The 16,164-nt window shown below is 38.8% G+C and overlaps 1 protein-coding gene across 2 annotated transcripts in view; it reads right to left on the bottom strand.

Moving 5' to 3' along the window:
• Positions 1-3,809: 3,809 nt before the first annotated feature.
• The window catches only part of mier1a (mesoderm induction early response 1a, transcriptional regulator), a 72,115-nt gene continuing 59,760 nt past the window's right edge, over positions 3,810-16,164 (bottom strand). For both annotated transcript variants that reach the window (XM_051932722.1, XM_051932723.1), the window contains 4 exons: positions 9,700-9,794; positions 9,311-9,438; positions 6,899-7,026; positions 3,810-5,076 (listed from right to left, as the gene is read on the bottom strand). In XM_051932722.1, coding sequence (XP_051788682.1) covers positions 4,742-5,076; positions 6,899-7,026; positions 9,311-9,438; positions 9,700-9,794 — 686 coding nt within the window. In that variant the 3' untranslated portion in view covers positions 3,810-4,741. The remainder of the gene's footprint in view (positions 5,077-6,898; positions 7,027-9,310; positions 9,439-9,699; positions 9,795-16,164) is intronic.

Below are 16,164 nucleotides of genomic sequence, written 5' to 3'. Positions count from 1 at the left end.
GATGGATTATGTGACAGGTTTAGATTATTCCCAGGATATTTTATTACTTGAAGCTATTCAAACTCGATTTCCACTGGAGCCCTTTAGCAAAAATTTTGCTCTCTGTTCTTAATAAAAACATGGCATTAAATGTTTTCTCAGTCATCACTACAAAACACAAGGTAAGTAACACATACACAATCATTTTGGGTGGAATATTCCAATGGACTTCTGAATGAAGGTTTCAAATAAAGAACTGGTTATACTAGTCATTGTTGACAACTGGTAACATCTCCATGTTACATTTTCTGTGCCTATAAAAGGGATTAGATCTCAAATCTGCATTTTTTCTTTTTCGACAGATCTAAATTAGCCCCACAATGGACTGATATTGTTAGTGTTAAGCAAGCCCACCCTCCTCCAAATTAGTTTACACAAGTTATCTGTAACAAGCTATCCATGTTTAGATTAAATGTAAAGATGGTTGCATCTTGTTGGTTTTATCCCCACTCTTCCACTGTTCTGAATTTATGGATAGGGTGTAAACATTTTGTACAGTATCTACTGTAATATTTGTGACTGTGTACAATAGAACTATTACACAAAAGCTTTCAATTTCAATTCTCAATTTGGTAAAGGGATGGTGGAAAAGCAAACTCACATCTGCTCTGAGGATGAAGCTGAAAATGTTTTCAGATATGGTGCTATATGGGCCCATATTGCCAAAGCAGCCCAAAATGATGACCATACAAGCCCCCCCGACCCGATAACAGCAGCAAAAATTAAGCAGAGGAAAAGTGTCAATGTAAGCAGCAATTTAGCCGATACTGAAGGTGAAATCAGCACCTGCAGGTTTTTCATACCTCGAACTTCAATTTCAAGCCCAAACACAGTTACAGTGCATCCGGAAAGTATTCACAGCGCATCACTTTATATATACACATATCTACAGTGCATCCGGAAAGTATTCACAGCGCATCACTTTTTCCACATTTTGTTATGTTACAGCCTTATTCCAAAATGATTAAATTCATTTTTTTTTCAGAATTCTACACACAACACCCCATAATGACAACGTGAAAAAAGTTTACTTGAGGTTTTTGCAAATTTATTAAAAATAAAAAACTGAGAAATCCCATGTACATAAGTATTCACAGCCTTTGCTCAATACTTTGTCGATGCACCTTTGGCAGCAATTACAGCCTCAAAATATGAATATGATGCCACAAGCTTGGCACACCTATCCTTGGCCAGTTTCGCCCATTCCTCTTTGCAGCACCTCTCAAGCTCCATCAGTCGTTGTCCTGCTGAAAGATGAATCGTCGCCCCAGTCTGAGGTCAAGAGCGCTCTGGAGCAGGTTTTCATCCAGGATGTCTCTGTACATTGCTGCAGTCATCTTTCCCTTTATCCTGACTAGTCTCCCAGTTCCTGCTGCTGAAAAACATCCCCACAGCATGTTGCTGCCACTACCATGCTTCACTGTATGAGCGGTGCCTGGTTTCCTCCAAAACTGACGCCTGCCATTCACACCAAAGAGTTCAATCTTTGGCTCATCCGACCAGAGAATTTTCTTTCTCATGGTCTGAGAGTCCTTCAGGTGCCTTTTGGCAAACTCCAGGCGGGCTGCCATGTGCCTTTTACTAAGGAGTGGCTTCCGTCTGGCCACTCTACCATACAGGCCTGATTGGTAGATTGCTGCAGAGATGGTTGTCCTTCTGGAAGGTTCTCCTTTCTCCACAGAGGACTTCTGGAGCTCTGACAGAGTGACCATCGGGTTCATGGTTACCTCCCTGACTAAGGCCTTTCTCCCCTGATTGCTCAGCTCAGTTTAGATGGCCAGCCAGCTCTAGGAAGAGTCCTGGTGGTTTCGAACTTCTTCCACTTACAGATGATGGAGGCCACTGTGCTCATTGGGACCTTCAAAGCAGCAGAATTTTTTCTGTAACCTTTCCCAGATTTGTGCCTCGAGACAATCCTGTCTCGGAGGTCTACAGACAATTCCTTTAACTTCATGCTTGGTTTGTGATCTGACATGAACTGTCAACTTATATAGACAGGTGTGTGCCTTTCCAAATCATGTCCAATCAACTGAATTTACCACAGGTGGACTACAATGAAGCTACAGAAACATCTCAAGGATGATCAGGGGAAACAGGATGCACATGAGCTCAATTTTGAGCTTCATGGCAAAGGCTGTGAATACTTATGTACATGTGCTTTCTCAATTTTTTTATTTTTAATAAATTTGCAAAAATCTCAAGTAAACTTTTTTCACGTTGTCATTATGGGGTGTTGTGTGTAGAATTCTGAGTAAAAAAATGAATTTAATCCATTTTGGAATAAGGCTGTAACATAACAAAATGTGGAAAAAGTGATGTGCTGTGAATACTTTCTGGATGCACTGTATAAGCTGTAAGAATACGAACTGAAGTGATTTATCACGCTAAAAGGCTTGCTCTGACAGGTGGTCTCAATGGTGATGGTATTGGATGTTTTAAACTCGGCACCATATAGGACATAAAAAGGAATACTGATTAGAAATTAGCAATTAGTGATAAAAACAAATCACTAGATTAGTGTAACAATAACCTTAGCATACAGGAGTGGCATTAAACATTTAGAAAGAGGTGTTAAAAAAAAGCCCCATGAAGTTTTCTATTCTAAATTCAGACTGCAGTAAGTTTAATATATCGAAACAGTCTTAAATTGTGTATCATAAAAACACAGTCATAATTTACCTGGCTTTGCAAGAAAGTGGACAGTTCAGTTTCACTAAGGCTGTTATATTTAAACGCTGGACAAATTCATAGCAGTCAGCAGATGAAGAGAAGCCCAAAAGGACCTGGAGGTATGAAACTGGCTCAATGAAATAAACGGATGCCTTCATCACCAATGGAAGTTTGGCTGCATTTCATTGTTGCTTCACATCTATATAAAAAAAACTATACACAAGTTACAAAATATTTTTAAAAGATTCTAAACTCTAGAAATTTCTCAAGGACATAAAATGGTCACTCTACATGGCAGACCACCATGTACATGCTTGAAATGTCTGTTAAATGTGGGGAATTTGCAGTCTGTCCTCCTTTGCTCTTTAAACCTCTCAGCTTAAATGTGTCCAGGATGTAAAGAGATAGAAAGCTCTCAAACCATGCAGATGATTTTGAACTACACACCACTGAGGATGATGGTAAAAACCACTTTGTGCTTACCTGCAAGAAATCTCCCCCCTCCCCCATATGCTTGTGCTAAAAATGCAACAGTAATCTTTTAGAATAGACAAAGACAAAACAATTCCTGTTTAGTTCATTCTACTTCTACCCCTTTGACAAACTTCATATAGTACTTCTGTTTCACTTGTTTTATGAAATGAATGCAATTTCTTTCAGGTCTTATTTTTCTTCTCTGCATAAGCCTCAACACTAGAATACAAATTACTATATTTTGTCTCACCACAACATAATGCACAAGAAAACTAATTTGCAATCTCCAGGATTTTTTTTTTTTTTTTTTTTTTTTTTTTTTTACATCAAGCCATCTTGTTTAACAACAGATGCATTACAGTATTTGTTTAGAATGCTTTACGGAGATTTAGTGTTTTATTGGTTAAATTTGTATTCAGTTCTAATTTTTCCCATAATAAATATTTGGAATTTTGATCGCCAGAATTTTCAAAAAGAAATTAGGTTTGTAAACCATACGGGTTTACTTTTCATAATACATGTGTAGCTCTAGTAATTTTTCCTTTCCAGATTTGCTGGGGGGGAAAAATATTCTTACCTCCTCATACATGCCCAAGAGCTGAAGCAAGGTTTAACACATTTCCAGATTATCTTTTTATCTTAACATTTTATTCAATGTAGCTGATGCCTATTCGGTAGGCATGCTTGGTGTTACCTGCATGACAAAAAATATGTAAGATTCCACTTAGAAAATTATATATTTATGAAAAAAGCCAGTCTGCGAAGAGAAAATACCTGCTCATTCACCAAGGCTCACACTCATTCTTAATATATATATCTATATATATATTTGTTTTTCCAAGTTAAAAGTGTAGGAACTGTACAACATGAAACTATACAATCTTTACAGAAAGAACATTTCAGTTTTAAGTACTTTCTAAAAAATTCAAAGTCTACAAAGAATGTGGAAAAATACAGCAAGTATTTTATCTGCCAGATATAATCTGTGATTTATAAGACATCACTGATGTCAGACATTTACGCATAACAAACCTCATTGACTTCCCAAAGGTTCATTTTACATCCTATAAAAACAAGTGGGTACATATAAGGCGTCCAGGATTTCAAATCTTATTTGCTTTGATGATATGTAGTTGGTTACTAGACTATTGTACAAAAAAGTGCAAGACTGCCTGCCATTAAAGCTAGGGTATCCCTTTTTCAAACAGAGAGGCTTCTAGTTTGCCAAATACAATAGGCTGGCTTAGAAGTTTTTTTCTTTTTGAAACACAATAAAAATATAAATATTTAAGTACAAAAATAATAGCAAGAATTTCTGATACAAACAGGAAATAACAGTTAAAATTTAGATAGTTCTGAAAATGTTTCCTTGAATGGAAATAATGTGGCTTTAGCACTCTGAACAGGAACATTATATTCAATGTTATAAAATGGAGACATGCAAATTACAATCAAATTAATCTTCGGTGGTGTACTGATTCCATTCTTAACGTTACTGGAAGCCCAGTTTTACAGTCACTCATTTGGTTATTCTCTTGACAGTGCCAACTGCATTGTTTCAGTCATTCTCTACAACAGCTTCTTCAGATCTTAAACTAGCACTCAGCCCCTGAGATGATGTCCCAGGTGTGTCTGTTTCTACAGAAAAATCATTTTCAAGCTTCCGTCTCTTGGTATATCTGTCCATGTTTTCTTCAAACTTGCTGTTCTCATCAGCGTCTGCAGTCAGAATATTTCTGCTGTCACCGAATACCTCTTTGTTAAAGCCATTTGTATCTTTTTCTATCAAGGAAGAGTCTTGGGAATGACTACTGGGTCCATTTACTTGCAGTTCTTCACTTTTTGCTTCATTCATATTGGACAATGAATCCAAGTGGCCATGAGGAACAATTCCTGTTCAAAAAAACAAAAAAAAAAAACAGTTAATATTATAGATAGAAAGAGAAAAACTTGGTACAGTACAAACAATGACACTGGCAGAAGCTCAATATAACTTACCTTTTAAGTGGTAATTACAGGACACACATTTCTAAATAATTAATGGGTAGTTGGGGAACTGTTTAATAGTTGTTGGAAATCTTACGTTTCCCTTTAAAATATGGGAGTCAAAGTAGATGTGGGTTTTGGTCTTTTTAAATCTTTGTTAAGGTCCATCACCCAGAAGAATTGATCTTCTACTTGTTAAGGTTTCTCCGACATGCACAAGTATGAGGCACAGTCTTTTCATTATGAGGTTTTCATTGTTTTTTCTTTAACCTTTTATCCTTAGTTGGGCATGTCTCTCAGTGAACTCTGCACTGGCGAAATCATGTGAAAAACAGGATTAACCATTGAATTAGCTGCTTCTATGTAGGCTGGACACTTGACCAATGAATAAGGGAAGTAGGGAATTAGGGGTTGTCAGGATGGGTCTTCAATTTAAATGCTCTACCGTGTCTTAAGTGCATTCTGTTTTAGGTCATGAGAGCATTTTCTGGAAGTGACTTAATAAAATTTAGGACATTGTGAACATGCAACTGGATGTCTTCCTGAGTGGATTATGCAACACGAGTTTTTTTCACAGATGTTTTGATATTGCTTTAATTTTCTAACAAAGTTTACTATAGACTTATGCATCAGAAGCCTTTTTATCTCCATTTTGCATGAAAACATGAGTAAAAGTTTATGAATAATGATAAAATAATAACTCTTTATATTAATATATACTTTCTCAGTACTCAAAGCACTTTTCATAGTGAGTGGGGAGCCAGATCAACCACTACTAATGTGTAGCATCCACCTGGATGATGCGACGGCAGCCATTTTTGCATCAGTACTCTCTCCACACGTTACCTATTAGGTGGTGAAATGGTGAAAATGATATAGCCAATTAGAGACAAGGGATAATTAGGAGGCCAGAATGACTAGGCCATGGAGGGCAGTTTGGCCTGGACACTGGGAAATACTCTGCTCCCAGCGATCTTTTATGATCGCACAGGATCAGGACCTCAGTTTTACATTTCGTCCAAAGGATGGCACTATTACAGCACAGTGAACCCATAACTGCACTGGGGCATCGAGGTCCATATTCAGACTACAGGTTAAGCACCCCCTGCTGGCCTCACAAACACCTCTTCCAGCAGCAACCCAAGCTTTTCCTAGATGGTCTCCTAGCCTAGTACTTGGCAGACTTAAACATGTTTAGCTTCAGGTGAATGACCTCTTCTGAAGTGCATGTGGTAGGATAGGTTCCTCAGTGTGTAAATTTCAGGAGCTTAATCTCAAAGTGTTAGTACACAAACATGCAAATGTTCAGAGTCATTTTTCTTTCACTTTCAAAGACTATCACAGAACTGGTCCAAATCAACACAAATTTCCAAAAAAATAATCATGAAAATTTTAAGTAACAAATCAATAAATTACCACTTGTCTTAGATTATCTTTATTGACTAAACTGTCCAAAGCATTTTAGTTTTTATTAGCATTTAAAGCACTTTAGAAACTCACCATTTTCTTTTTAATTTTATTTATTAATTTTATTGTAATCATTCCATACAAATAGGTCACTTTATACAAAAAAGAACTGAAGACAAATCAAACCCCACCCTTGAGAAGGAGAGCATGGGCAAAGGAGAATTGCTTAGGGCTTTTTAATAGGGCAAAAATAAACAAAAGAAAGGAAAAAATATATATAGGTAAATAAAAAAAAATGGAGAAGGGAAAGAAATAAACTCACCATTCTGATTGCTGCTATCATCCTTCTCTGAATGACTAGTACTGCTGTTGGAGGTAGTAGGAGGAGGTGATGCTGCCCGACTTGATGCTGCACTTTCAGTCTCATCTAGAAGACGATCCATGTAATCCCTAGACATAAATATAAAAAAGATGTTTAGTAAAATAATGGTAATATTATAAAATGTATGTATAGACCAGCATTCCTTAGGGATGGGTAAGCCAAGAATCAGAACCACTGAGATGGATGGCAAGGTGATTGGGAAACGCTTCCTAAAGGCCTTTTAAGAATTTTTTTTCGTAAGCAATCAACTGACCATTTCTTCAGTAATGTATAGGAAAAGTCGAGTGTCTGAAGCCTGATGATAATCTTGAAAACACAGAATTTCAAGTATAATATTTCATTTCTGGCTGCAACTGTTAAAATTTATCAGCATAAACATTTATCAAGATTTCCTAAGGGTAAAAAATATTAACTAATTCATATTAATAGAAGGATTTCTGCAATGGTTCTTAAATCCACCATTTCTAATATAGGCTACATAAACTCCTGCATGGTAGAGGACTGAAATGAATACATGTATACCCAGATTTTACTTGTGTAGAAAAAAATACATTTGAAAATTAGAGATACACCAGTCGGTCAGCAAGCAATTGGAACTACAGTAGAAGATTGTCATGTTTAATCTGTGAGAAGGCTGATCAATTTACAGCTTTCCAAATAATGTGAACCAAAAATGTGTATAACACTGCAATGCCACTTACATAAGTTAATGCAAACAAGAAGGTTTCTGTTGTCTGGTATTACTGTAGTATAAGACAAATTGATGGAGCTGATCACAATTACAAAGCCTCTTTTCTTGTTGAAAAGGATTTGGTGGTACTCTCTTCATGAGTGCATTGTACTGTACTAAACAAAAAAATTCAGATGTTGTGGGTACAAACAATTTCAGTTTTTCAAAGATTGCTAGTTTAAGTAGCATGCATGCAGTACTTGATCAAGTCTTTGCAGGTTGCAGTCACATCCCATTGCTTTTTACTTGTTTGAATATGTGTGCTTTTAAAACAGTGAAAACGCCTCAGAAGGAACTACTGCAAACAGTTTATTTTATCCTTTTTCATCAAGCTCCATCTTAGACTACAGCCAAGATTTCACAGTCTTCCACTTCTGGAACATTGAGCGCAGTCCAGGAAAATGCAGTAACTCTTTGAGTGTTTATTAATTAGGAAACTGGAATGTGCAGAATCAAGGCAAGTTTTCCAAGCATGTCTCATGGACAATATAATCTGCAATTACAACTTAGTTGTGCCATCGTTCACCTATCTCTTAACTTTAAGAATGAATCCTCCTTAGTCAGCATCTGAACAAGCATTAATAGCAGTATTTGTTATTTTCAAAATGTGAATTTTATTTTTTAGAAAGCTAGTTTAGACTGGGGTGGCACGGTGGCGCAGTGGGTAGTGCTGCTGCCTCGCAGTTGGAAGACCTGGGTTTGCTTCCCGGGTCCTCCCTGTGTGAAGTTTGCATGTTCTCCCCGTGTCTGCGTGGGTTTCCTCCCACAGTCCAAAGACATGCAGGTTAGGTGGATTGGCGATTCTAAAATTGGCCCTAGTGTGTGCTTGGTGTGTGTGTCCTGCAGTGGGTTGGCACCCTGCCCGGGATTGGTTCCTGCCTTGTGCCCTGTGTTGGCTGGGATTGGCTCCAGCAGACCCTCGTGACCCTGTGCTCGGATTCAGTGGGTTGGAAAATGGATGGATGGATGGATGTTTTAGACTGTATTTTTAATTATTAAAAACACGGGGCTTTGCATTTATTTTGTTTTTACTAATTATAAAACTGTGTTCTCTTCGTTCAGTGCTGTTCTGCATTGTTATCTTTATGAAGATTTGATTTCACCAAGTTAAGCAAATATTATCAGGTAAATAATTTATTTGCAAACCTAATTAACATTTAATGTCCTTTTCAAGTAGACAAGTTTCTTTTTGTGTTTTTACAATTTTGGCTACTGCCATAAAAGTTTGAGTACCACTTATATACATGGAACAAAATTAGCTATTGATGGTTGTCATAGTAAAAACCCTGAGGTTCAAAAAATTGTGAATGTGGCACCAATACAGATTAAAATTTTAACCCATATCTTCACTACTGATCAAACTCTCAAGACTTCAGCAAATTTACACCTTTTTTGAAATGATCAGCATTTAGTTTTCTAGTATGCATAAGCCACTGAAATCCTTGGGATTTGTGTAAAGTGATTTATAAGCTTCTATTTCGGATATTTGTTCCATTTTGACTTAACAGAGCTCTGAAATAATTAATTATGTCTTAGATATCCATTATCCTATACCTTTTTGTTTTTTTGGATCTGATTATACTCTCTTATTTAAATAAAAGTGAAAAAAGAAAAACACTCACGTTACACCAGGATGAAGATTGTACTTCCGTTTTCCAAGCCGAGTTTGTTGAGCAAAAAAGTCGTAACGCTCAGATTTCTTCCACATATAATAAAATGATACACACTCTCCAACAGATCTAGTTCTGACCTGTACAAATTAAAGTGTACAATTTAAAGAAGTGCAATATAGAAAATAAGCAGCAAAAATTAAGGATACCCAAAACACAAAAAGTCACTTAAATATACAGTAACTTAATATCTAATTAGCCATGTTGTAAGTGGTAATGAAATAAATTGTAATTCTAAAATAAACAAACATAAATTTGCTCTCAACACTCACGCCATTTGCAAAATACAAATTAACCTCCCCTAAACACCTAATATTATATCCTGGAGTATTTTTACATACCTTGTTGGCTTGTATTAAATGGAAATCCTTTCCATATGCTTTAAGTCCTTGTTCAAAATTCCTGCACTCTTCTTCTGTCCATACGGAAAGCTCCTCTGAGATAAAAGATATACATTCATCGTTATTCACCATCAGTTATCCTAAGCGGCTGAAAACACTTCCTATGTTTATTACCCATTGACTCTGCCATTTTAAATTACAAAGGCACTCCTAATTAAGTATACAGGAAGAGTGAATCCAAAATTCCAGATTTCACAAATGCTTTCCTAACTTGGCTGGCGATAAGGCTACAATCAAATGTTTCTCAAGCACATTATTTCCCCAAAAAACCAGATTACTACTCGCTTAAATCTTTACAGAAGTGCAAACTGCAGTTGTTCCTACTGATTTACAGGTAAAGATGTGATAAATAGCTGCAGCATTATGCAGTTTTTCTTGTTAACTAGCATAATTTCAGTCATATTTTGTTTTCTTACTAGATGCTTATATGACAAGAGTCTTGCTAAAAGAGAAATGTATACAGTTTCATTGAACATATTATTGATTTGCCTATAAAGAAGCTCTGACATGTTTTATTGCAAAAGGGCAATAATTCAATACAAATTACATGGAGGGATTCAAATCTCCCAGAATGTCAATGTGAAATAAAATCTGCTATTGCTGTAATGGTATTAATGAGATCAGATGAACATTTAAAATGTAATCATCCAGTCTCATGTTTAAAGGGTCCAAGTTTAATGAGCCTGCAAGAGAACAAGCATTAATGCCACGTACAGTCTAGAAAGCCAAGATATAGAATATCTCACATTGGAAGCTCTAGTAATGAAAAAGCATATTTGTAGTGTTTTAGACTTGACCAGAACCTAAATTAGGATTTTAAAAATTTCCAAAGTAGAATTTTTGAAGAAACCTAAATTATATTTCTCACCCTCAAAACATGAAAAACACGCTAAAGACAGAGAGAGGATATATGAACTAGGGAGAAGTGAAAACAAAAAGAATAACTTTATAGAGAGGAGATTCAGAAATCAGTTAAACGAGTCTAACCACTTACATCAACTAATAAACATCTAATGCAAATAAGAGGCATTGTGTTCTTTCACTTTGTTACTACTCAACTTTTTAATCAATAAAACTTCACAAAAATAACACTCGTTCAACATAATTGCACATAAGCTAGGTAAAAATTAGTATGATAAAAAATTATTCGATAAGAATATGCAATTCAATACAAGAGAGCTACTTAAGTGGCCCAATGTATGGTGTCGCACAGTACTGCTCATTTAGAAACACATAAACCAGTCTTATTTACACAGAACATTTTTTTTTTTTTTTTTAAAGAGTTCAACTTATTAGAAACAAAGGAAAACACAAGGACAAGATTGACATCTACTGGAAAATTATAAAAACACCTGAAAACTTACATTCTTATGTAACCCTAGTCACTCAGATAATATCACAGAGGATTAGCAAAAAGTGTACTGCAAGCATAAAGAGTTAAATTCGTGATGTTGAAAATCAGTAATATAACTCAAAATGAAAACACAACTATTTTCATCAAAATATGCAAATATTTCACCAACATTTTTGATGTGGAGGAGACAGCAGCTTGTCGTGGAAAGTAGCAACATTAAATGTGTTTTTGTTGCACATAACAGGTTACAGGATGCACTGACATCTTTCAACACAATGATGTTCTTTAGCTCAGTAATAGACATGTGCTCAAGCATTTCTTCGGCCCCAAAAAATGTGAATTTACTTTTTAACAAATGAGCAGGGAGTAAAATTTGCATCAATTGAATGTAACACAATTTTGTACAACACTACTTGTCATCTGAGTAAATTAAACCCATTGCACTGGAAACTCAAACTTGAGTTCCTTTAAAATGAGTGTTTCCATGTTTTTGCTGGTGGGTTAAACCGGATGAATGCTTTGTTATACTGAAGCCAGTGTGGCAAATATCGTGAAACAAGAAACATTATTAATAAAACTAACTGAAAACTTTCACAAGGAATAATGGAATCACTTCTCAATTGTGCTCCTGATGGGCAACATCCAGCTGTAGATAAGAGTGTGCACCTGTGCGTGATGAAGTTGAAATTCAATTACAGATGGAATAAATCTGAAGCTCTAATATGCTAAAAGCTGGACTTAAAGGTACAGTGGAACCTCGGTTTGCGAGCATAATTCGTTCCGGTAACGTTCTTGTAGTCCAAAGCACTCGTATATCAAAGTGAATTTCCCCATAAGAAATAATGGAAACTCAGATGATTTGTTCCAGAACCCAAAACTATTCATATAAAAATGATTAATCCATATTACTAAACGAGAATGGTAAACCGGATATGGACGCAGGGACCTGCCCGTGGACGCAAAAGACATAGTGCGCAAGTGCCACACAAAGCCCCCCCCAGAGTGAAACGGGAGAGACTACGCACGTGCACAGGCGCCACACAAAGTCCCCCCAATCCCCCCAGACCAGAGTAAAACGGGATAGACTACGAACCGTCAGAGTAGGAAACAAAGTAAAACGTCATAAAGAGGTTAAAGAACAGGGACAAACACATGGAGAGCAGGTTACAGAACAAAGCCCCCCTCCCCAGAGTAAAACGAGAGATACTACGAACCGTCTGACATGCCGCAAGCAGGATAAAGCGAGGTCAGAAATAAAACACAGAGTAGGAAACAAAGTAAAACTTTATAAAGGGATTAAAGAACGGGGACGAACACATGGAGAGCGGGTTACAGATGATGAAAACTGGAATGCAACAGCTTCAAAAAAACCTAGGCACGAAACACATGCACACCGAGATACAGAATATAAAGGCAGAAACAACGACAGTTAAACGTCCACACCACACAGCGGAGGTGGACCCGGAAGGTGCAGGCGCCTACATCGTGCGTCGGAAGGCGCGGTAAAGTACAAAAGGCAAAGGCGCCTACACAGCATGGTAATAACCGACATAATACGGAAGGCGCAGGCGTCGCCACCATATTGTGAGTGGCACTAATGCGTGGTGAAGGCGCAGGAGGAGACATAGTAAAACAAGAGGAGTCAACACCCCGCCCCAGAGTGAAATGGGACACACTACGGAGTCCACAAAGGTTCATACATCAAACCCAAGATGGTACGGACACGCGTCTGAAACCGTGGAAGCAAAACTGTCTCGGCTCCAAAACCAAACAGCTCAACTACTAACACAGCTTCGACACCGAGCCCGCGTGGACAGATCTAATGAACGTGGACGCCTACAACGCGCGTCTCAAACTGCGTAGGCAAAGCAGACACGGATTCAACACGACACAGCTCGAGTGACCGAGATACAAACACGCGCCTGCCTGGATATAATTAATGAACGCAGGCTCCTACAACGTGCTTCTGAGATGCCGCAGACCAGGCAGGCACTGCTCCAAAAAGAAAGAGCTCGACTAAACGTGATACGAAGTGAAACGGGAAACACTACAGAGTCCGCAGTGCTCCACAATGCACCTCATAATAGTTCGGAAAGAGCTTCGTAGTAACAGTGGGGAGACCCAGAGTGACACGGGCGAACGCTCAGTATTAAACATACGTCATCCTTACACGTCCAAACTATACAGCATAGGTGAATCACATTACAATGATGCATTATTAACAGTACGATAAACATCACAGTATCGCAAACACATGAAAATTATTACTCAAAAAAGGGAAAATATATTCACCACGGACCAGGTGTCATTGAAACAAAAGCAGAATAAAGCGAGATCAGAAATGAAAGACAGAGTAGAAAGCAAAGTAAAACGTCATAAACAGATTAAACAAGGGGGCCAAACACATGGACAGCAGGTTACAGATAATGAAGACCGGAATTCAAAAGCTTCAAAAACAAAAGCTCGACTGACCGAGATACAAACTGAAACGGGAAACACTACGGGGTCCGCAGTAGTCCACAATGCACCGCATAATAGTACGGACGGAGCTCCGTATTAACAGTGGGGGGCCCCAGAGTGACACGGGCGAACGCTCCGTTTTAAACGTGCGAATGCTCCGTTTTAAACGTGCGTCATCCTCACACGTGGCTGCCCAGCGGGCACGGGTTCAAAACGCTGGGGGTAGGCGAGCGACGCGAGCAGGGGGTGGAGTCCCCTTGTACAAAATATAAAGTAAAAGTACATAAAACAAATTAACTTGCACTTTACCTTTGAAAAGAATCATGGCTGGTGTGAGTGAGTTTCTAAACTCTTGTGGGATTGCACCCAACGGGACGACATGCGGAAGAGCGTCCCAAAGCAATCGCAGTCTCCCAGCACTGTAGCAGTTCTCCGTAAAAGCGAATCCGAAAAGATCGCGGACATGCTATAAGCGGCTGCCGTCAATGGGTGATACAAGGAACATTATAAATGTGCAGGGCCCTGCCTGACTGCTTTGTCTGTGTATAAATAACCGCGCTGTTGCTGTTTCAAGCTGAATAAAGCTTGTGTTGCTAAAGTACTGAGACTCAGCTTCGTGTTTTAGGGTGCAAGACGGGGACTTGCACGTCACAGCACACACGCGCACGCACACAGTCACAATGTTAATGCTGTTGTAAACACTATACGCTCATATGGATGTTGACTATATGAGTGAGGCACGCTGAGGAGACGATTGCCCACAATCCCGCAGTGAGAGAGAGAGAAGAACCATCAGCTCAGTTGTGATCACATGACGCTCAGCAGACAAACTACTCGTACTGCAAGACCTCGCTCGTTTATCAAGTGAAAATTTATTAAAAATTTTTGCTCGTCTTGCAAAACACTCGTAAACCAAGTTACTCGCAAACCGAGGTTCCACTGTATTAAACTTAAAACACATATTGGGTTTAGAACATTTATGTGATTTCCTTTCGGATGTTCAGATAAAACTTCATGAATGTGGCTTCCCATAGTAGATTTACTAAAGACCTGTCAAGCACAATCCCCTAATAAAGTTCACTCTGTCACCCGTGTATAGCAAGTCGGGTACCATTTACAAATAGATTTTTCTCTAATAAGTAATATACAGTATAACATCGAGATATATTAACATTTATTAATATTTTATACCTTCCTGATTTATCTGCTTCACTATTTGCAAAGCCCAGCGTTTCTTGGTATGACAATGGTGGGTATGCAATGTGTTCATTATATGTCAATTAGGCTTGGGCGGTAATACGGTAATATGGTATCCCGCGGGATCTAAAAATAGCAACGGTATCAGTTTCAATACCGTTATACCAACATAAAAACAATGCACTTATATGGGAGACAAGGATTAAATATTAAATATAATTTATTTAATGCCTAAAATTGCGTATGCATGGTTGTCATCACGTGACAGCATGGATGAGAAAGAGAGAGGTGGGGAAAGATGGCGAGTCGCGCACCAAGTGACCTGGTCTCGAAAAAGAACACAACTTCTGCAGTTTGGCATTATTTCGGGTTTCGACAGAACGAGAAGGGAGAGGCGGTAAATACGGACGAGGCAATTTGCAAATTGTGCAACAAAAAGGTGATCGCGAGAGATGGAAATACCTCGAACCTAAGGTCGCATATACGAAACCACCATCCACTCACTGCTGCGAGGATGGACCCGAGTTCACTCAGTGCAACAGTTTCAATGCCTCCCGATGCAGGACCAATAACATCTAGGTCCACCGCCAGTACGCAGCCGACGATAATGGGGGCCTTCGGGAAAGCAACAAAGTACAAAAGGGACAGTGTCCGTTGGAAAACCTGTACTGACGCAGTGACAAAATACTTGGCGAAGGAAATGGTCTCTTTCCACACAGTGGGAAAAAAAGTCCTTTACGGACATGGTAAAGGTCCTAGATGCCCAGTACGAGCTGCCTGGACGGAAATATTTCTCACAAACAGGCCCAAGCGATCAGACACGTCCTGTCTGATGACAGAAGGAGCAGCCTGTCCCTGACCTGGCAGGACATGGACGTCTTGAAAGCTGTTCACGAAGCACTGAAACCAGTCGGTGACTTCACTGATATTTTGTCAGGAGAAAATTATGTGACCAGTTCCTGTATCCTCCCCATACTACAGCTCTGCAGGGACAATGTGTTGGCTGCGTCAGAAAATGACCTCCAGCTAACAAAGTCAATCAAAACTGGAATTCCGACAAAGCTGGAGGCCAAGTATGAATCCAATTCAGTGCGCAAAATATTGCGAAAATGCACTTTCCTCGACCCTCGTTACCGTGGAGGATATGAGACGGATGACAACGCATTGGCTGAGACCAAGGCTGAATTACAGGCTGAGATCGTGAGCTTAGAGGCAGCAGGTCCAGTGGCCATCAGAGTGGAAGAGGGAGAGGCGCAACCTGCACCCTCACGAAAAAAGATGACTCTGGGAAGTATGCTGCAAAAAAAATCTGATGCAATGGCAGGTCCCGTCGGCATCGGCACCGTAGAGGACCGAGTCGGAGCTGAAATAACAGCCTACTGTTTGGAGCCAGT

Source organism: Erpetoichthys calabaricus, chromosome 10, assembly GCF_900747795.2.
Source record: "Erpetoichthys calabaricus chromosome 10, fErpCal1.3, whole genome shotgun sequence".
Taxonomy (NCBI): domain Eukaryota; kingdom Metazoa; phylum Chordata; class Cladistia; order Polypteriformes; family Polypteridae; genus Erpetoichthys; species Erpetoichthys calabaricus.
This window is presented reverse-complemented; position numbering and strand designations above follow the sequence as displayed.